Below are 23,215 nucleotides of genomic sequence, written 5' to 3'. Positions count from 1 at the left end.
AAAAAAAGTTTACCAATCAGCAAGTCTTCAGTGATAAGACATTAATAAACTGTAAAAAGAATGGACTCTCAAGGAACATGATATAACTGGTGGATATTTGAATACGTAACAGAAAGTTTTGACAATGTATACACTATTTCCTTACACTGGGGTATTATTAAGGTGAGACCAACATTCATCAGTCCAAATTAATATCTGCAGATGAAGACACAACCATCTGGAAATAATTCCATGAATCTGATAGGTGCATACTGTGTCCCACAGAATCCTTGTCATTAACTTGGAATATAATGAGAAGACAGGTGTAATTCTTTATTACCCCTCACATTGTTTGTATAAAAACACATGCTTACAGAATCAAACAAAATATACATTTATGTAGGGAATGGCTGATAAATGTGTTCAGCAACAATGAACATGTGATGCAACAATACAGGAACCACTGGAAATGGTGTCTCCTGCTGGGTCTGCCTGAGGTTCTATAGCTAGAGCATCCAGTCAGTTGAGAGTTAGTTGTGAGTCACAGTCAAGAATGTGAGACACTTGGAGTCATGGGTTACATGCAAGAGAATATCCAGCTGGTAATAAAGTGAGTAGAAGAGGACAGTGTTGGGCTCCATTACCAGGCAACCACTAGGGAAGATGAATTAAGCAGACTTAGTGCATGATAGAGTAAACTGTAAAGTGTGTGGATTAATGAAAGCACTGTAATTACTTATAGTTATCATTCTTAACAGTTCAATCAATCTAATTACGAATCCAAACCCCATGTCTAGTTACTAAACAAGAGATAATACACAAAAATTCCTTGCTCCTGCTATCATCACCAATTAAAAAAAAAACTTCTATCACTGATTGTGCAATACAGAGAAGTGTACACTGAAACTAACTTCCACATGTCCTGTAGGTCATTTCAAGCATATCTCATGAAGAATAATGTGCTGAAGAGCACTATATGCCATCATGATTCATGTTTCTGTACCTGCTCTAAGCAAAAGTTATTTTGCAACATTACTATGTATATCACAAATGGTTAGATGCTGGCTCCTCACTGAAGAGCCTCACATGCAAGCACAGGTGACTTCATGTGAGATTCTTAGAGGACAAAGTAGCACTGGATTAGAGATTTCTCTGAATCTCTTTAGTTTTCCCTTTCCAATCATCATTCCATCACTGTGCCATATTTATAATATCATAATTTATACCATGAATCCCTTGACGTGAGCAATAACCCTGACTGAGCAGGACATCATCATATCACCTATCTTTAAGTTAGGCACTTCAGCTCTCTGACTTGACACTACATTTGTCATAGAGCAAGAAAATTTAAATTTAAGAACACAGCAGTACGTACAGAATGTTTGTAGTCTCAAACAGGATAAAGCAGGATGACTGTAAATGATAGATAGAGAAGAATGTGGAACAGGAACATTATGTGTTTTAAGGTATTGCCAAAGTTTCTGCTTGTAGGAACTAAGGAACACTAGAATATTCTTAATACTGTATAACCTACACAGTTTAAGAAAAGAGTTGTGAAACTAAGAAACACACAAAACTATTAGCAGCAGCCAATTCCTGGCTGAGATTCAGCATAGGTGTTTCTCAGCTGGATGTAAGATATGTTTTTTTTTAATTCACTTAGTGGGGGGTTGAGTCCAACCGGGTCCACTTGGCACGGCGGCCACTGATTGGCATATTGTAGCCTGCCCCGGGTAATTATGATGATGGAGAATTTGGTGGAATGAAGATTGGCAGGGGAACCGAAGTACTCGGAGAAAACCCGCCCCAGCACCACTTGTAAGACATGTTACTGCCGTGTCAAATCATTAGGATAAAGAAAGCAAAACAAAAGGTTTGTAGCACTAATTCAAATCCACTACAACTGTATTCTGTTCACATGTTTGCACATCCATTAATTCCCTGTACACCATGATATCATAGAACCAGCAAGGCTTCCATTTTTTTCTGCCAAGCTGAACTGTCAGCTTGTGGTTCTTCCTGCAGTGAAATTTCATGGAATTTCCTGTACTATCCTGGCATTTCCAGGAATGATTGATAAATGGAATGTGTTATCACAGAAATGGTCTGTTTAATTATATTCATTTGGGTATACTCATGTTAAGACATTAATTCTTTTGTTGCACTTCACACAGCAATTTTAAAAAGGAATAACCACTGAGCGATCAAGTTACTACAAAACTCAATGAAAATGTAAATTGTCTATGCAAGCTAACATCGATACTTCAGTCACTAAACTGATGGAATATAGGTCAGATCACCAGGGTTCAATTCCTGGCAGGTCTGGTGGAATTACATTAATGTAGGGGCAGATATTGTAAAAGTCAGAGGTGATGTAAGGTTGATGTACATACCCAAGAAGTGTTCTGTATATTTGTCATCTGTTATCATAGAAACAGCACCCCATCTGATCCTAGAATTATATTCATGTACTGTTTCTCTGCAGTAACCACTGATCACAGGTGACGGAATGCTGTAGTATGCATAATTTTATTCTCATATTTGTCATATTTTATGTCGTCATGTTTTTATATTTTATGACTGTTTATGTTCTCTAACATTCATGTAATTATAATTAGACTATAAATATTACCAATATGGCTGAATCAGGTAAAGATTATAGTCCATATAAAAAAAATTTATGTGGGCAGTATAATACTGGAAAATGTTTTAAGTTTCTTTAGACTTGTGGTTAGCATTTCTGGGGCCTAAAATTGTGCATTAACATTGAAATATGTAGCCAAATAATGAATACTGTCAATGTGTACAAGCTGTGTTGATTGTACGATATTAGTTTGAATTTTTAATTGCCATGATATCAGCCAAGTGCCAGGTCAAAGATAAAACTCCAAATTAAATAAAGACCAAGAATGTGATAAAAGTGCTCTTTAGTCAAGACACCTCAAAGGGTGGTGATAGATAAGTATGGAGTTACAGAATGATGATCAGCAGTGGAAACATGAAGACAGCTGGACAATAAATCCTCCTCCAGTGCCATTTTGTCCATCACATAAGTTATGTAGAATCACCTGTGATTGAACCTGAGGTCCTGTGATAAGAACCCAGCATCTAAATATGCAAGCTGTCACATGGCCTACCATATTGCTATAGTACTATTCAGATATGGGTGACTGTCTGTTGCATCAAAGGAGAGAGATAAAACGTTTTGCTATAGCCAGATCATTTTCCAGGACTTCACTTCAGATGCATGTGAACCTTTTATCTGAGTGAGCCAAATGATTTCTGGTAGGCTTCCAGACAATCTTGCTTTCATACATACTCAGTCACTGAATTTTCCCACTACAGAGCATTTAAAAAAAAAGTAAAGCTATCCTTGTAATAGGCCATGAAGGCCCATAGGGTTGTGAGACATGAGGATCTCACATTATCCAGACAATCGGATCAAAGATGGCGGTAAGGTTTCAGCCTTACACGCCAGCCGCTCTTTACTCCCCAGAAAAGTTATTTAATTAATTCCTGGTACTCATATCTGTCAGAGGCTCAGTCAACACCAGGACCATAGTGCGGCTGGAAGGATTAGGTAACTGAAAAAAATCCAGTGACTTCATTGGGACTTGAACCCGCGAACTTCTGGCTTGTAGCATAGCCCCTCTACATCTCTTAAATTTCAGGACATACATTACATCTTGCTATCTACAAGCATTCAGCAAAATGAATCAAATTCTTACTGTTTACATTTTCTAGCTATGAAATACATAATACCAGTCATCTGCACATGACAGCACAAAGAAAGAGTTGGAAGCCTACCACAAAAACAGTTTGAAAATCTAACCAGTTTTTAAATATGTGACTGAGAGTGACTGAGATGAATCAGAGCACATCTTCAGAACTGAACTCAGTTGTATTTATTGATATTTTGAAAATCTGGGGGGAAAGGAATATCATTTCCTAGGGTCAAGCAAATGGGGCGATACTGTGAATCAAGGCATTATTGAAATGACTAGTTCCACCATACTTAATAACCCTAATGAGAAGGTCATGAAATTTGACTGTAGATACAAAACACAAGAGTCTAAAAATTACACAATATTTAAAATAGCTATACAAATCATCTTAAGATCATAACTTACTTTTTGTGGTGGATTGGGCTTCATAAATCCATTTTTCATTCCACTGGCATGCAAAACTTTCCTGGTGTCTGGAAGATTGCCATGATTTTGTGGGAACTGGTAATGTGAGGCAGGAGGAGGAGCCATGGTGGGTGTCTGCATGGCAATTAAACTGGGGTTTGAAGCTGAAGCATTTGGTCCATGTCCTGGACCTTGCCCTGGGGCACTCTGATGCTGTCTGATAAGGTTCTGCAAAGTTGCCAACATCTGTGGGTTCCCCAGAAGTGACGGGTGATTGCTTCCCATCTGTGCTTGCATCTGAGCTGCTAGTAATATCACCAGTGCTGCTTGGGCATTGTCTGCCACTGGTCCAAGCGGAGCTGATGAACTACTCGAAGTGGGAACTGGATTAATGGGGCCTCCTGGCATGTTTCCACCTGAAGGTTTACCCTTAGCTGGTGGAGCACCATTAACACTGTTCTTTTTGCCATTTTCAGCACCACTCTGCAGTGCCTGAATTTGTGTCCAGATTATATTTTGAAGACTCTGGGCAACTGGTAAAAAAGAAAGGAAAAAATTAAAACTTCAATCCGATAGCTGCTTCCCAAATTTCTTTCCCCCAAACCATTCTGTTTGTAAGAGACCATATTTTTCTTTTATTTCACTTTTGTGACATATGGAAAAATGAACAGATCTGTTCTGTATATAATTTTATAGAATGAACCATGGATAATAAATTTGCACATTTTTTCTAACCTTGCAAGGATCCACAGTCTTGCAATAAGCCAAGCTGAGAGTATGTGTATTTGCAAGACAGATCTGTCAACAGACTACTATGACCATATTTCATTTCTAACACCCTCCTGTCAAGACCGCGTATATTGAATGTGAGTGACTCAGGCATGTGTATGAGATGAGATCACATAGTCTGAACAGAAATGAAAGTCAGTGGCAACTGTGGCGAATTTCTTGAGAATAAAGCCAAAAATATGGAATTTTATTAAAACATATGTATAAATGTTAATGTTTACAGCTACAGAAATGAAAATATAGATGTGTAAAGTCCAATAATTGGTTTTTCAGAGGATTTTTGTTCTATGATTTACATGACTGAGATATTGCATTTTAAAAAGGAGCAAAAACTATAAAATTAAATTCAGCAATGACAAATTTAATGACTGGGGAAACTTAATATAACCCTTTTTATTTGCATAGCCACATGTTAGCAAAGTCATTCATTGGGAGACCACTTTCTAACTGCTCTCTTCTTACGTCTCCTTCCTCTGACTCATTCCTTGTCTATAGTCGAGCGCCACGTGATCTTAAAACCACATCGAAAATATCGGGAGGATGTGTGGATGGAAACCGGTATAGTGTTTAGGGTGTGAGCATCAGGATTCTACTCGTGGCTTAAGGGGCCTTGCACCAACAAGAGAGGATTCACTGAAGAAGTAACACAAATCAGTTCTTCTAGGCTGATATATAGTTATAACACTGATGACTGGTGGGAGGACTAACTGATACACATACCACACTGGCCATCATGGGATTGTCTCCAATCCTCATCTAAACATCGCTTGCTACAAATCCTCAGAACAGTCGCAGCAAATACTGAGTATGTTACCTTTAGTACAAAAATGGTATTAAGTCCCAAGTATTAATGAAATTACAAATTATATTGTGGCTGGTAATATTTAAGAATGATGCCAGTAGGTAATGATTGGTTACATTAATGTGCCACTGCGGGAGAGATAAGAACATGGAAAAGAACCACTTGGCTGGTTAAGCCATGCTAAATTCCATTATAGAGATGTTTGCTTTATTTGAGTAATAATACCAAATTAAAATGTAACCTGAACATAAGCCTGAAGAACTAATATAACTACATCATCAGAAAGACAACAGACAGATACTGGTCACATACTGAAGACATGAAAAAGTGCCAGTTCTTCAATCAGGACATGGTTGCTTTTCTTGCAAATATCACAATATATGATATATTTTAATTCTCAAAGAAGGAATAACACTTAAATCAAGAAAAAAATTATGCTCATGTGATAAAAGAAGGATTGGAATAACGATTTAAGTTGCTTACAAAACTCTGCCACCATATTTGCACACTGCTGTAACAGCCATGACTACTGTACATCCTGGCAAGAGTACAGAGTATATTTCATAATATTCTTTGATGTTCTGTTGTTAGGTCCATGGTAATGAAAGAGAGCAGCAGGAAAGAGAAGGGTCATATTGCCGCATTGTAAGAAGTACCTAGAACTTCACATAATGCAGAAGGAAGGTCAACCAATCTGATATTTCAACTCTGAAACTAGCATACTGGACATTATTAATTAATGACTTAAGAATTACTTAAAATTTAGTGCTGGGCATTCACAGTGAAATTATCATCAGAAAATTTAATTTTGATGCACACCCAACAATTACAGATAAAAACATTTGCTTTACACGAAGCCCAAACTGAACTTTATCAATTCATATCAAAATAATATCATTCTACAGAACACACAAAAACAAAATTTCTTACTCTGCAGTGTGGTGAGCTTAACAGTAAAACATTAATATCTACAATAAATGCAAACAAGCAGAGAATGCATTTAGAAAATATGTGTAGTCGGATAGAGGATGCCTCTTCAATCTTGTTAATTTAAAAATAACAAACATATATATCTACCGAATATTCTAGTTTACACATTAACTGCAAATTAACTTAGTGGCTACAGGGTTCACATTCTTCAATATCTACACCAGTGCCATATCCACAGTTTTAAATGGTTACGGTTGACAAAACATTTTTGCCTTGCAACAGGACAATCTCTTCATGCCATCTTTTAAACCTTTTCGTCACACGTAGCATGTATCCTAGCAAGGGATTACTTCATGCCTTACTTCAAAATGAATATGTGATAAGAAATTTTGCTTAGCAGAACTTTTCTTGCAGCCTGCTTCATGTTGGTTTCTTGCTTGGCTTACTCCTCAGATGGAGGCAACATTCTCCTCTGAAATGTCAGTTTACTTTCAACAGACTAGCATTATATTGCAGAAGACAGAACTCTATATAACCACCACTGTGAGAACCTCAGATCCTGCATATGTAGAAGATTATGAATCCAAAATAAATGTTAACTTCATGGTGGAGAGTCCTTTGTTTGAAGCATATAGTAGCTCAAATAAGTAATGAAATTTTCCATCTTCTATGGAACCAATGTTCCAGTGGGTACCGGGGGCTCTTTCCCTGGGGATAAAGCAGCAGGGGTGTGAAGTTGACCACTTATCTCCAGATAGAGTGGCTTGAAAGGAATAGATTAATTATTAATAAAGGAAAAACAATAGCAATATCCTTTCATCAACCTCAAAAAGTGCAAGTCGAATGCCCATCAATAAAGCTCTATGATACAGTCATCAATTATACAGAACATACACAATTTTTGGGAGTTTGGCTGGATAAGAACCTAAGGTGGTCTACAGATATTCAACGACTAGCAAATAAATTATGTAAAATATGTTTTGCCTTATGAGTAGTCAAAAGAGTATCAGGGTTAGAGACTGTTCACACCTTATATTATGCTTATTTTCAATCCTTGTTATTATATGGATTGATATTTTGGGGCAATTCAGGAAATGAAAAACTGATCTTTAGGTTGCAGAAGAGAGCTATTAGAGCTATGATACAAATCCCAAAAACTATTAGTTGTAAACAATATTGTGATGTGTTGCGCTATGGAGGACACCCCTTCCCTCCCCCAGCAGTGACGTGGCAGCTCTGGCCACGATGACGTAGCCCCCCCCCGGGCTACGTGGCACCACTTCCTACTGTGACGAGACATGCAACGCTGCTGTGACACGGGCAACAGGCAACAGCGAATGGACTAAAAAGCCAGCTGAACAGTAAGCGAGAGTTAGTGTGTGAGCCGGAGCAACACAGTTGGAATCTAGCAGCAGTCGTGGAAAGAAGAACCAGACGCGTGTGGTAATCAGTGATAGTTGTGATAACTGAGGAGTAATTGGAAGTGTGTAACACAGTGACACTTATATAGCTTCTGTACTGTGAATACGTGTAGACTACTGAGGACAGAGTGAACAGATTATTGCAAATAGGGTTATAAAGTGTGAAACCCCGCAACAGTGTGAAGAGATTATTGCGAATAGGGTTATAAAATGTGAAACCTCGCAACAGAGTGAAGAGATTATTGCAAATAGGGTTATAAAGTGTGAAACCCCGCAACAGTGTTGTAATTAATTGTAGCCGATACTTATAGGTTGTTAAATAAACCAATTAACAATCTGAACAGCGTCTTCAGTGTCTAAACACGTTACAATATTTTAAATCGTTACATATATTACCTTTACCATGTCTGTATATATATATGAAATTCTAGTTTACATAAAAACCAATTTGAATGTTTTCATAACCAATTCAGGAATACACTCGCACAATACAAGAAGAGAAGATGACTTGTTCACAGTGCCATGGAATACGAATCTATATAAAAACAATTTCCATAATATTGGACTTCGTATTTTAATCCATTGCCACAATATATTAAAGAGATACCAGTGCTATACAAGTTTAAAAAGACTTTGAAGACATTCCTACTTGATCATTGTTTCTATAGTATAGACAAGTTTCTTTTGTTTGGGGACAAATCCTAATTCTAATCACTTGTAAACATATATTTCAAGAATAATTAACTTGTAGATTTTAATATTAGCACATTATAGGAAAGCTTACTGCCCTGTTCTGTATTTTTTTCTTACAGGAACAAGATCGAGGATACCAGGGTATTTTGTGCTGGGATAGAAGGATCAGATCTTGAGACATACAGAGGTGTCACGTGTTAAATGATTATATGAGTTCTATTATTAGAATCATCATTTTATTATTATCTTAGTATACTGTTATATCATTATATTATTTTATTATTATTATTATTCTTATTTATTGTATTGTAAAGTATTTGACTTGTCCTATAACACTGTATAATGATCCATGGATATGAAGTAAATAAATAAATAAATAAATAGTGCCCAGGTCAAGAAAATATGGACATATATTTCCATTCTCCCATACACCTTCATGGCATAGTGCTTAATTAGTTAAGCAAAGGGACAACTTTACCTTACTTTTATGGCACCAGTGTTAATTATTGTGCCTAAAAGGGTCTATCATTGGATCCTACTGTGAAACAGATGAATCAAGTTTTTGTCATCCATATAGCTTAATATTATTTTCCCACCCATATGTATATCTCCCACTGGTTTCTTTTCTTTAAATTTTTTGATCAAAATTCTGTATGCATCTTTCATTTCTCCTATTCATACTACATGTTCTGCACAGAAACTTTTCCCTATAAAATATTATGGACAATTGCCAGGCATTATAAATTTCAATAGCTTTCGCATTTGATCTTTTAGTTTATGTCACAGCCAGCAGATAGCTCTAGCAATAAAGTACCAATGGAGAAGATGTTAGAAAATTTAATATGAATAATGGCCATTGAAAATATCACCATTTTTATGTGTTCAGAAATGGCAAATATTGCATTTTAGGCAAATGCTGTCATGCTGCAGAGCCAGTCTAATGAACTTCCAGCTGGGTACAAATTCTAATTAGAGTCAAAAAGATGCAAGAAAATGTGTTGATATCTAGTGAACTGAAACTTACACACAGGATTTTGCTTAGAAAGACTTTGTAGTTGCTGGAACACAGCAGGTGCTGGTGGGTCTGGCAGTAACCCAGTTGCCTTCCCCTTGTTACCCTGTAAAACAAATCAAATCCATATTCATAGTGAAACAAACTGTTAATCATAAATTCACTTAGAAATGCTACATTTCCAAGCTGGCCATTCATAACAATCAACCAGGTGGCAGCAATTACCATAAGCATAGCACTTACTCTTTCCCCAGCCTACCTTAATGACAGTCTGCCACACAGGAGGAGCTCCTGATGTGCCAAACCCAATTACATGTATATTTGTTGTCATTTTCATTTTGTTCCTCTGATAAACATTAATGAAACTTGAAGGCAAGTCATAAAATTTCTGGACTGATTGTTATATATAAGTTGTATAGTTTTCCGGGCAATGATTGTTAAGATTGTGGTATTGTGGATTCTGAGACCATGCAGCTTTGTGGGTGAATACCAGCATTTTGGAGGAAGAGATGGAAATGGTAGTATTCACTAAAAAACTATGGTATCACAACCCAGAAGAAAAGTCTCACCACTTCATACAAGCAGTCACAAAATTTCTAATACTCCTAAAAGAAAAAAAAATAGTTTTCACACTAAAATAAAGAGAATTCTATTAAAGGTAACATCAGAATACTGATACAAATATTTACCAAAAAAAATGCTTTAAAGTATTTGTCTGTGGCTGAGAAATGTAAAAAGGTTAAGAAAAAGACAAACATAAACTGTACTGGAATTACTATCACCACCGAAAATCACTTGCATATTCTCACAATGTTTCACAGATCAAGCAACAATCTGAAGACAGTGTGGGTAAGATACAAAAAAGCATATATCCCTTAAAATATAAATTACTCAAATGCACTTCTGCTTAACATTTATGTACAAAAAGACTAACACATTGTTTAACATAGGTGAATAAAAGGGAAGTTACTATGAACATTTATCAAAAAAAAAAAAACATTTTAAGATATGCACTTACAATAGAGGAGCATGGCCCAGTGTTGGAGAAACACATTTTTTTCAGTGAACAATATTGTTGCTACTTTCAGTTCTGGTAGCATGAGAGTTCAGGGGACAGTGTATATCTTATGGTCATCGTTGCGCAACAGCTCACTGTTATTGCGTTACCATGGAAGTGTCTATTCCAAACATGTTACATTGCTCCCTTCTTAAGGCTGTTCATCCCGAATAGCCTAATGGTGCATCCCTGTTCCTTTTCTTCCGAGGCTATGCTTGCAACATTTTCTTCTATTTCTGGTTCGGTGTTTTCTTTCTTCCCATTGTCCATTCTTCGACTGCTACATCCACTCCCTTCTTAATACCAGCTCATCTCGAGAGGTTTCCTGTTAACTTGTCAGGATATCCAGTTGTATCACGTTAGTCCCTCACATTCATCCATCACTTCCATTCTTTCCTCGTTTAGTCTTCATTCACCTTGCTGGGGAGACCGGTACTTCTACTCACCAGTTCCTCCCATATGGGCTGTTTCCCTTTTTTCGTTTTGGAGAGGGTCGACCCCTCCACAAGGTACATTTTCTTATTTTCCGTAACCCATTGGAAGTACCAACTACTTGTTTCACGATCTTTCCTCTGAAAATCACATTGATGGTGTTCTTGCTAGTTTCTCCATTTCCCAGGTGTGATCGCTGTTCTGATCCATGCCCTTCAATGTAGTTCACAATTTCCCTCTTCTTTCTCACATACAGAGGCCACTTGCTGCCTCAGTCCCTTGATACTCTTTTTCTTCATGGGGCATCCTTAAATTTTTCCTCAGCAACCCTGCTCTGTGGGTTGCTTGCTCAATCATGGCCATGGTGCAGTTTCTCTCAACGTTTTTTCTGCCATGCCACTTTTGCATGGTGTGGCATGTTCGTCCCGAGGATGTCTCTCTTGCGTCATGCCACTGTTGCGCGACAGGACATCCTTATGTCGCTTCTCTTCTCCTCTTGCTGTGCCGCTGTTGCATGGTGGCTCAGCCCTCTGTGGGCGATGCCCAGATTCTTCTGGAGTCCACAATTTCCCTGTGTTGAGTCCTTCAGTTTCTGATGGCAGCGCTCCGTGGCCAGTTTTCGATCCCTATTTTCATCTTCGGTTCTCCAACCGGCATTACTTCGGCGTCTACTTTGGGGACATCTTGTTGCTCTGCCACCTCAGGTTTCATGTCCACTGAAGTCGGTTCTTCTTCTGGATGTGCCTCAATCTCTTGGCAGGCCAACGTCTCTTTTCTGGTATTTGTTGTTTCTTCTTCGGGTTCTTTGACCAGCATTACTGCAGCATCTTGTACAGGTACTTCTTGATGCTCCACTACGGACTGCATCATTTCTGAATGGGGCTCAAGAGCTTAAGCATGTTGCTCACTTAGAAATGTAAATGTGTATTTTTTTTAATTTGCATTAAAGAAGCAGCAGAAATTTCAATGAACACTGTTTCAGAATAAATACAAGAAAAACAAAAGGGAATGAATATAAGGAACATTTCACATATGAATGGAAATAGAAGAATGTATATTTCTACTATGTCTGAATCCTTGTAACAAACAGAGTTTTTACTGCTTAGATGTAAATAATTGTATCACTAAGTGAAATGAAATGTTGCTCTTTGCCGTATATGGGAATCTACAGAATAGCACACATACAGGGATGAAAGTCAAAACTAATTTAAATAGATGAAAAACTGAGCTAAGATTTTCTTCAGCAACCAGCAGTGTGAGTTCAGAACAAAAGTCGGATGTTTCAGAAATCTGCTGTCCCCATAATCAGGAAATGGTATTCTTGATGATGGGAGACAGAGCATTTTTCTCAAATGATGGACTTCTGTTTTAATTTTATGTGGCTACCACCCAAGAAGATTTTATCACTTTTAGTCACAATGTTACTATTTTACAGTGATGGATTATAAGAGGCAACCCAAAATATTAAAAATTAACTTCAAAGTATTTACTAGAAATCGTCAAAGGGTGTTTTAGAATTATTGAGCTGGATCAGAAGAATAAGGAACCCTTACAGTGAACTTAGAAGTGAAACCACACATACATATCTGAATAAAAATTTGAATGGGCTGGGCTTGTACTGTGAAGCATTGGTCTGGAATCTCCAAGACAGACAGACAAACAAACAAACAGTTCAGCCAACTAATTAATTAATTAACCTAACAGAGCCAAATGTTTCTCAAGAAGCCAACAGTCATTCAGCTACTAAAGAATTTACCCAAAAGTTAGGAACCCAAATGCTCATTACTGTGTTTGCAAGAGCTCACCATTGGTCCCTATCCTCCACCAGATAAATCCAGTTCATATTACCCCATGCTATCTTTCTGTGATTCAATTTAATGTTATTCTCCCATTTATGTAAAAATATTCCTAGTGGTCTCTTTCCTTCTGGTTTTCCCACCAAAATCCTACATGCATTCCTCTTCTCTCCCATGTGTGCTACATGCCCTGCTCATCTCATCTTCCTTGACTTGATCATTCTTCACGAATCGTGAAGCTTCTCAATTTTCTCCACCCTCCTATTATTTCATACATCTTGCGTCCAAATATTCTCTTCAGCACTCTGTTCTCAAACATCCTCCACCTGGGTTCTACTTGTAATGTCATACACCAAGTTGTCAGTGAAACTGCCTTATAGAGACCCATTACATTCCATGTGACATGCCTCACGTCCATTTTCCTCTGCTTAGCTCATTTGAGGATCTGTCCAAGTCTAGGGCCTTGTATAAAATTTCATAAATATCCAGCTGGAGGATCACCCATCGTCAACGGTCCAAAATTACTAATTCAGTTTATTCGCAACTACCCTCTGTACCTGAAGGACTGCTCCTCCTTCCGTAACCTGAGAATGTGGCATGTTATGGTGACAAGGGATCCACTTAGTATGAGCTGTAACCCTACATCCCTCGCCAAAATTATTTAATTAAGGGTATGAACAACTTATGCATTGTTTAACACCATGAGAGACACTCCTCCGGTGAGATACCATCCCAGGACCCGTCTAGTTGTAATTCAGCTACTGTCCTCCTTAAGCTTAGGGTTTCACTATTGTACCTAACGTCGCCAGTTTGCTCCTGGTATCATAAACCCATAAACTGACCTTAGGTGAGACCGCCAGGAGGGTCTTGGGGTTCCCTGCTCATGTGCCTTGAAGACCCAAAAAAGTTTACGGGCTTCTCGAAAAATACGAATGTAGGTCAGATGCCAGGCTCGACCCTTGGCTTTCTCTTTTTATGTTTCTATTTTTTCTTGTATTTTTATGTCAACTGGGGGACATGTAAAGAGAAAGAAGTCAGTTATAGGGAGCTGAGGAGGAAAGTTGTTGAAAGATATACGGAGAATAGAGAAGTGTTTTACAGTAGTGGTAGCGAGTCGGCGGACGGAGCGGCTAGCTTGGAGAATAATGTAAATACGATCATTAATGAAACTTTAAATTAAAACTGCAATCCACAGTGTGTTCTGGAGTCCCCGGATTCATAAACCCTGAAGTGTGTTCCACTCCCATCTCCGAAGCATCTGTATCCTGTGATTAAGAACTCAAGCTCGAGCAACAGTCGTGGCAGCTGTAAGTCGGCGGATGGCTACAGAGCAATCTATTCAACTGCTGACAGTCAAGTGAGAGAATATGTACTGTTCCAACCAAAGGAAATGCTATCTAGAAATACATGGAAGAAACCATAAGATGGATAATGAATGGAATTGGAGGAGAAAGAAGAGCACAATGAGGAAGAGGAGAGAGAAAACAAGAAGTAGCTGCAAGTGCAGGAAACATATGAGAAGTCTGTCACAGGGAACAGGATCAGACAACTAGGATATGTGAAAACCTTGACTTCTTTCAAGGAATATGAGAAATAAAAATCACAGTTCACTGTAATTGAATTATAAACAAAATATTGCTGCTAAGTCACACAACTGAAAATTACATGATAAACAGTTGAACTTACTGAATCATTGAGGAGCTTGAGGTACAAATTGATAGCCCTAACACCTGGGATGTAATAGCAAATGCGAATGTTTTGACCATGAAGGGAGAAGCCATTAAGTGTTGTTTGTGCAGTCTCTGCATCTTCACTTGTGCTGTACTCAACAAGACCCCAGTCTTGTGGACAGCCATTTTTCAGAGCAATCTGTTCAAACCAAACAGTAATATTCTTAGAGGCACAAAGAAACACACAAAACACACATATATACATCATATATTTGTCAGTTAAAGAAGATACCATATGCTATATGCTATGAAATCAATAGCTGTAAAGTGACTGCTAATTTAACTTTACTAACTAGCATCCTTGAGTGCATATTTAAAAAAAGATTAGAACTCGTTTAAAAATACTCTTAATATGTGTGGTCAGAGTTCCTGGCTACAGATCTAGAGGTCCGGGTTCGATTCCCGGTTCTACCAGATTTTCTTCTGAGAAGTAGTGGGTCTGGAATGGGGTCCACTCAGTCTCATGATGATAAATGAGGAGTTATTTCAAGGAAATAGCGGCTCCTGTCTAGAAAACCGAAATTAATGGCTGTGGGGATTTGTCACGCTGACCATGCGACATCCTCTGTCTGCTAAAGTTGGCACTAAAATTCGCCAACAAAGAGCGGTTGCTTGCTCGGTATAGTTCACTTGCGGGCTAAAATCACAGAGTATTTTTTTTTATAAAAAACAGTTGTTAAAATTGTGTTATCATAAATTTTTATGTCAATTTAAATATTATTCTCAAATCAATGCTGCTGTTGGTTCAAATCTCACTCAATAATGCTAGCTAGTATGTGGTCTTGACCCTACAAAAGTTAATACAGTGTGCATATTCAGTAACATCATGACCTCAGTGTCCCTTCAAGGACTATAATGCATAACAGTGGATCAAAAGAACAGTTCTACATGGAAACTGTAGCTAGAGATGGGGGTTGTCAAATTTTCTTCTTGGATCTTCAATGGTGTTGTCACCAGTAATATACATTTGACAATAGTACAGAGTGATAAAGGCTGCTTAGTGATCAAAATTTGTAAACATCTAATTGAATAACACTAATCTATAAACTACTGCCTTCGCTCGCTTGGAAGCCAGGATCGTGGGTTCGAATCCCACTCAGGGCATGGATGTTTGTATGTGTTTTTCTGTGTTTGTGTACAGGTAGAGGTCTTGCGATGAGCTCATCACCCGCCCAAGGAGTCCCATCATATGTCTAAGATCTAGTAAAACCGAAGTGAAATGGAGAGTTTCATGGAGGTAGGCCTAGGCCCAAATGAGGGCTGTAGCGCCAATGGGGGGGGGATGTATAAACTTCTAAACTACTGAATAGATTTAATAGGTTTTATACAATGTATTCTGTACTGGAAAATGGTATCTAATTTATTACAAACTGAATAATGAACAAGCATTAATTGTGAAATTAGTCTGATTTGAGATATCCAATGAGGCAACAGTGACCCAGGTGCTATTGCTAAGAAAAACTTGAAGTTAACTAAGAACTCTAATTCTCTGTGCTTAAATGACAGTTCTTAATGAGATTATTTGTTATAGGTGCCTGTTAGAGGAAGAAAAATGATACATATTTGTAAATGTCTCACCACTAAAATCAATGGCTACATTTGTGTGCAATATACCAAAGGACTCTCTTACATGCTGCATGAATTTTGTCCAGTAGCCTTATTTTCCAATTCAGAACGTGATGAAATGAAAACCATATATTTTACAAGGCAGAATGATACAAGAGAATTGCACATGACAATACAACTTAGAACATTTTCATACTGCATTAATTTTATAATGTGAAAAATTAATATTCAAAAACAGTAAAAACAGGTGGATTAAACTTCACAATACAAATTCTTTTGGAATGTTGGATTTGAGGTTCTCACAGCAGTGACTATAAAGAATACTACCTTCTACAATGTGATGTCACGTAGTCTGGTAAAAGTTTGACACTAACTGCTGTTTAAGTCTTACATGCTGCTTGATTGGTTTACTCCATACCTAAATATAGATGCAGTATGTGCCTCTGAAATGTCAGTCAACTTCTACCAGGCTATATGGCATCGTATCAAAGAAGACAGCGCTCTTTTCCTCAAAATGATTTTGTTTTCAGTCATCATTTAAAGTTTCTTCCACCTTCCCTTAACCCTATTTATGCAAAGAAATGAATATTTTCATTTACAATTATTCACTGATCTTTCTAAGAGCAACTACTTGAACTTCTGATTCTTCTCAGAAACCATATTACTGCTCATTTTTAATAAAGCAAGTGTGGTGTACTAACAAAAACTGGAATCAAAGAACTGACACATACAAGCACATACCTGACAATATGGTGGGTTGACAACAGATCCAAATACCTTCCTAAATTCACCCATGTCACGAAAATCTTTTGGTAGCTTGTCAACATAGAGGCACTTGGAATGGAGGGAGTCAAATGTGATGTGACTTGAGTCCAACCAATCACAACACAGAATCCAATTTTCCACTTGTTTCCCATCTAACATGTTCTTCGCCTGAAGAGCTGCCTCTTTTGTTGTGTACTCCACAAAACCATAACCTTTGCTGTCTCCTAATATCAAAACATATATCTCTGTTAGTAAATACATCTTAGATATGCATCAGAGGACTAAAATTTCTCTGGTAAATTCATTCTTCAATTAATAGTGTAATGCAGGGTGAACCAACAGTCACACAACAATTTCAATCATTGGAAAGATATGTGAAAAGTTAGAATTCCAATGTATTCTAAGTCTGATTTTTATTGATTATAATGGGTTCTGATGATTGTATATGACACTTGAGATTCCTGGGTTCTTGGACTTTGTCTACTATCTGGTATTCTAACTAACATACCATTTTGGAAATGAGATGTTTCCATTCTCAGGTGAAAGGGTGTGAGGCACTTGCTTTCTTGGGTCAGAGAAAAAGAACTCACTTCAGTGACTCAGTCACTAGTTCAGGCATTGGAGTTAGTTCTTTCTAATGGATTCAACAGAGTAGGTGCCTCCCACCATTTCACCTGAGGATGGAAAGAGATCCAGTTTCTGAAATGTTGTATACTTCAGAATACTGGATGATAGACAATGTCTAAAAATCCAGTAATCCAGACTAATTTTTGTTGAATTTGAAGTCTGAAAAATAGTGTGAACTCTTTCTGCCTATCCAGTTATTTGAAAATCATTAATGTGGTTGAACACATTTTCAGGAATTGTAATAACTGTGTTCCTTGTTTATTTTGCAATGGACAATTTGAACTACCACTTTACATGAAATACCGAGTTTTCTATTATATGTTAGTATCTTATTGAGTCCATGCAGCAGAGATATGGGTTTCCCACCTACTCAAGACTTTTCTCATCTTTTATGGAACATATTCATTATTATGTTCACAAGAGCCTGAAGAAATTATAGTAAAATGTAATACTTACACCTAGCATGTTCCAAGCCCAAATTGATACATTTCAACTACACTGGCCAGTCACACTCCCACTTTGTATGATGATAAAATCTGTTATTTCAGAATAGTCCGTTTCAAATTCAATAAAAAAAGACAATTCAGGCAAAAGTTACATATTTCTGAAATAAATATTTCAAGCTATATACATAAAAAATGACAAACTACAAAAAACAGATTATTTTGATAGAATGTTGTAGTCAAAGAGATCGAATGAGTTAATACAAGGATGAAAAAAATCAGAGCAAAAAATTTGTTCTGGTGAAGCTGGTCCCTTTTTGAGAAGATGCCACTAACTCAGCTGCTCAAGAATTTCCCAACATTTTATGGAACTCGAAGATTCAATTACTGTTCTCACAAGGGCCCTCCACTGGTCCTTATCCTGAGCCTGATGAATCCAGTCAATACCACCCTATTCTGTTTCTCTATAATCCATTTTAATGCTATCATCCCATCTTCATCTAGATTTTCTTAGTTGTCTCTTTCCTTTTGGTTTTGCTGCCAAAACCTTGTATGCATTCCGCTGCTCCTCCAAGTGCTACATGCACTCCTCATCATATCCTCCTTGCTTGAATATTCTAATTACATTTTGTAAAGAGTACAGGTTATGAAGCAACTCATTATGCAATATTCTCCAGCCTTCTATTATTCCATTGCTCTTAGGTCCAAACATTCTCCTCAGAACCCTGTTCTCAAATACCTTCAGTCCACGGTCTTCTTTGAACGCCAGAAACAAAATTTCACACCAATACAAAACTACAAGCAAAACTGATAGTAGCTTTGCTATTTGTTGGTAGTAAGTTATATAGTAGTATGTAGCACTTACGAGTCCCGGTTAGTTCGGAGGTTCTCAAACCTTTCAGTGTGCATGGCCTGCTTGATGCACCTTTCTACTTTTCACACTACTAGAGAAGTTAATACATAATAAAAGTAGACTTACTTTTAATTAATGTCATTTATCGTACAAATTATGAAATTATCATAAAGAGAAAACTAAGAAGTTTTGTTAGAACTATAGATTTAAAACGTATATCCAAATGCATATTTTATTTTATATACACATTCTTCTCTTCAAAGCTTTGTAGTGAAGCCGGCAAAACCTTGCAGCACACGGGTTGAGAACCTCTGAATTCGACTGAAACAAGAAAGCCTCAGCATCAAGTTACCTGTCTTCTCACTAATCATGAGGAAACTTCGACAGATGTCACCATATGTCTTAACAAGAGCAGTGAACTGTGTTTCTGTGTATGTGAGCGGTAAACGGGCAACACAAAGCATCATCTCAGTTGGTGTGGGAGAAACAGGCACTCTCTGCCCACGAAGATGGAATGCTCGATCACGGTCCCAGTCTTCCAGCATCTCTGGGTCTTCCAAAATGGCACGAGCCATTCCTGAACCAGTACCACCCTGCAGTTGTACTGACTGTACAGGAAAGTCTGACAGGAGCTCACGGATTTCCTGCAATAAATTACACAATTTCAGTTCTAAATATTCTGAAAAGCCTGACTAGCCTGACTAACTAACCAACCAACCAACCAACTAACTAACTTCATGAAGTTCATCCCTTCTTGAGAAATAGTTCATTGTGCAGCTATTCAAGAAGTTCCCAACATCTTATAGAACCCAAATGTTCATTACTGTGTTCACAAGAGCCCTCCAAATCTCCTTATCCTGAACCAGATCAATCCAGTCCATACAAGCCCATCCAATATTTCTAAGATCCATTATCCACCCACATAGGTCTTGGTCTACCTAGTGATCACTTTTCTTCTGGCTTTACCACCAATATCCTATATGCATTCCTCTTCTCCTCATTCGTGCTACATGTCCTGCCCATCACATCAACCTTAACATGATCATTCTAGTTATACTTGGTGAAGAGTACAACTTACGAAGATCCTCACTGTGCAGTTTTCTCCTGTCACTTCATCCCTCTTCAGTACAACTGTCCTCAGCACCCTGTTCTCGGACATCCTCAGTCTATATATTCATACATCAATGTCAAGAGACCACGTTCCACACTCATACAAAACCGCTAAAGAAATTATAGTTTTGTATATTGCAATTTTTACATTTTTAGCCAGGAGACAAGAAACAAACGGTTCTGGACTGAATGGTAGCAAGCATTACCACAAATTCAATCTCCTCTTAATTTCCCCCCTGAATCAAATTTTGATTTGTTACTGTCGTTCCCTAATATTTGAACTGTGCCACATTTCCAAAACATCTGCTTGCTATTTTTATGTCACGATTTTGACCTCATTCTGGTGATGAGACAGCAACATACATTTAGATTTCTCTGTGTTTTCTTCTAAACCTACCTCATTACACCTTCTTCTATTCCTGATAGTCCCAATTGGAGCATATGGCATCCATGACACACTTCATTTCACTTCAGTTTCTTAATCTAAGGCAGTTGGTAGGACCCGCTGGACGGGGGATCAGCCCATCGCAAGGCCGCTACCTAACACAAACACAGAATAAACACAGACATCCAATCCTTGAGTGTGATTCGAACCTACGATCCCAATGTTCGAGCGGGCGAAGACATTTTATGCCTTTGACCGGGGGGCAACTGTGATCGGCTACCTCCTTACTAGCGTCAATTTTTTTCTTTTTCTTTATGGTATCCATGTTATCTCCCAGTATATTCACATCATTATAGAACCGCAGTTGATGCGTCCAATTTAATTTCAGTTCCGCATGGTTTTCCTTGAACTTGCTAATGGCATATTCTAAAGCAAAGTTGAAAAACCGTGGCGATAAAACAGCTCCTTGCTTAGACCATTCTGGATAGGAAACTCATCAGACAAATATTTACCTACACGGATTTTACTATACGTTTCGTCTAAACACATTTTAATCGGCCTAATTAGTTTCATGGGTTTCTATAAGGATATTGTACAATACTTCTCTCCAAACTGAATCATAGGCTTTCTTGAAGTCTACAAATAGCTGATGTAGTGCCTCACTGTACTTCATTCTTTCTCCAGTATTTGACGAATGCAAAAGATCTGATCAATAGTTCAACTGTTATGTAGAAACCCACACCGATGATCCCCAATAATTTCATCTATGTATGGAATTAACCTTGAGAGAAGGATTTTGGATAAAATTTTGTATGAAGTTGATAACAGTGATATCCCACAATAATTACTACAGTCAGTTTTATCACCCTTCTTGTGAACTGGTACAATAATAGACTCCTTCCACTGATGAGGCAATTATTCTTTGTTCCAAACAGAATTAATTGGCTTACAGATTTCAGTCCATAATGTTTCACCTTCTGCTTGAGTTTGTTCTGCCGGAATTTGATCATTAACTGGCGATTTATACCTTTACAACTTTGCAATAGCAATTTCAACCTCAAAAGTGCTAGGATCAGGTTATAATGGATGAGTTGTATAATAATCAGTCGATGAGCATAACATGTTTTTAAAATATCATCTTACAGTATTTCAAGATCGTATTTCCAATGAAGAAAGTCTGTTCTGCTCACAAGTCCATAAGACTGCCATGTTAACTGTACACAACTAAAAAAGTATGAAGGCCGTTACAAGTTTGTGGCAGTTCCGTGATTTAGGCTAAGTGACATACACATGTGTCGGAGTAGTTGCAGCAACGCAAGGCAAACACAGATTCACACTTTGAATTCACGCACATCTGTTGGCCTCTCTCGTAGTCACATGCACTGAAACAATTCCATACAAGGAAGGAAAGTATGTAGCGTTGACGACATCAAGTTCATTCTCAGGCCACATCGTCAGATGTTCTTTTTTTAATTTCTTGGGGTGGGGTAAGACTAAGCCCACTTGGTACGTCGGTCACTAACTGGCCTATTGTTACCAGCCCCAGATGATAGATGATGAATTGATGATGAACGTGCAGCAGTCGTTGGAACGATAATTGGCAGGACCAACCGAAGTACTCGGAGAAAACCTGACTCAGTGCCACTTCTCAACCACAAATCCCACATGACCTGATCTGGGATCAAACCTGGGCCCGCAGCGGAGGGAAGCCAGGAACTAACCGCCTGAGTTATGGTACGACCTTCGTCAGAGGGTATATGATGAACTTTATCCGTTGAGGAAACGCCCGCGCTGCCCATTCCATTCAATTAAGAAAGAAATCCCACTTCGAATTCCTGTGATCCTGGTGCCACCAAAGTCTGCTGCTGCAAGAGTTCTTCGCTTCTTGGCGTCTCTCTTTAAAAGGATATGTACAGCGCTGTCTCCAATCTGATCCAGTTTTTTAAGTGTTAAACCCAAAGGAAGAAAATGTCCCGAGTTTCCTCCTTTAAATAGAAGAATTCATTTCACATCCTGCACGTTAATAACTCTACAAACTGCGGTAGATTTGAGGTTCTCACAACAGTAACTACGAACTAGTACGATCTCATGGATTGTATTGCTGTGTAGTTTGGAGAAAGCTCGATGTTTCGGAGGAACATATCACCTCCATTTTCAGGGTTGAAGAATAAGCCAAGAAAAAATCCAGCAGAATCAGCCGAAAAGTATCTGTTGATTGCTTGATTGGCTTACTCTTCGACCATGAAGATGGAGGCGATATGTTCCTCTGAAGCATCGTACTTTCTTCGAAGTATACGGCGTTAAATCCGGAGGTCGATCGCTTCTTACAAAATACGGGCTGACCCCTAATGACAAGCAAAAATAATTCTCGTGATGGAATTTCTCCATCGACTTTGGTGGCAGTCCTTTCGAAATAAGCTTATTTGTTACAAAAGTTTACTAAGAAGCAAATTTATGGATTTTCCCACTTTCAGGATGGTGTGCATTCTAATTAGATCTTCTGGGTTGTGAGATCGATGTGTCGGAGTAACATGTTGCCTACATTTGCAGGTTCTAAGATGGTATCCTTGCGACGAGCTGATCACTCGCCCAAGGAGTCCTACCGAATGTGTAAGATCTAGAAAAACCGAAGAGAACGGAGTTCATGGAGGTAGGCCTAGGCCCACTGGGGCTGTAGTGCCAAGGAAAAAAAAAT

The 23,215-nt window shown here is 38.1% G+C and overlaps 1 protein-coding gene across 1 annotated transcript in view; it reads right to left on the bottom strand.

Annotated features, from left to right (window-relative positions):
* LOC111865375 (ribonucleoprotein PTB-binding 1) overlaps positions 1–23,215 on the bottom strand; it is a 340,824-nt gene that overhangs the window by 6,320 nt on the left and 311,289 nt on the right. Inside the window, exons 2-6 of the mRNA XM_023853348.2 lie at positions 19,378–19,669; positions 17,079–17,326; positions 14,728–14,910; positions 9,769–9,862; positions 4,110–4,642 (exon numbers count right to left, since the gene is read on the bottom strand). Of these exons, the coding sequence (XP_023709116.1) occupies positions 4,110–4,642; positions 9,769–9,862; positions 14,728–14,910; positions 17,079–17,326; positions 19,378–19,669 (1,350 nt within the window). The remainder of the gene's footprint in view (positions 1–4,109; positions 4,643–9,768; positions 9,863–14,727; positions 14,911–17,078; positions 17,327–19,377; positions 19,670–23,215) is intronic.

The sequence above is a fragment of the Cryptotermes secundus genome, unplaced genomic scaffold (genome assembly GCF_002891405.2).
Source record: "Cryptotermes secundus unplaced genomic scaffold, Csec_1.0 scaffold164, whole genome shotgun sequence".
Classification (NCBI taxonomy): domain Eukaryota; kingdom Metazoa; phylum Arthropoda; class Insecta; order Blattodea; family Kalotermitidae; genus Cryptotermes; species Cryptotermes secundus.
This window is presented reverse-complemented; position numbering and strand designations above follow the sequence as displayed.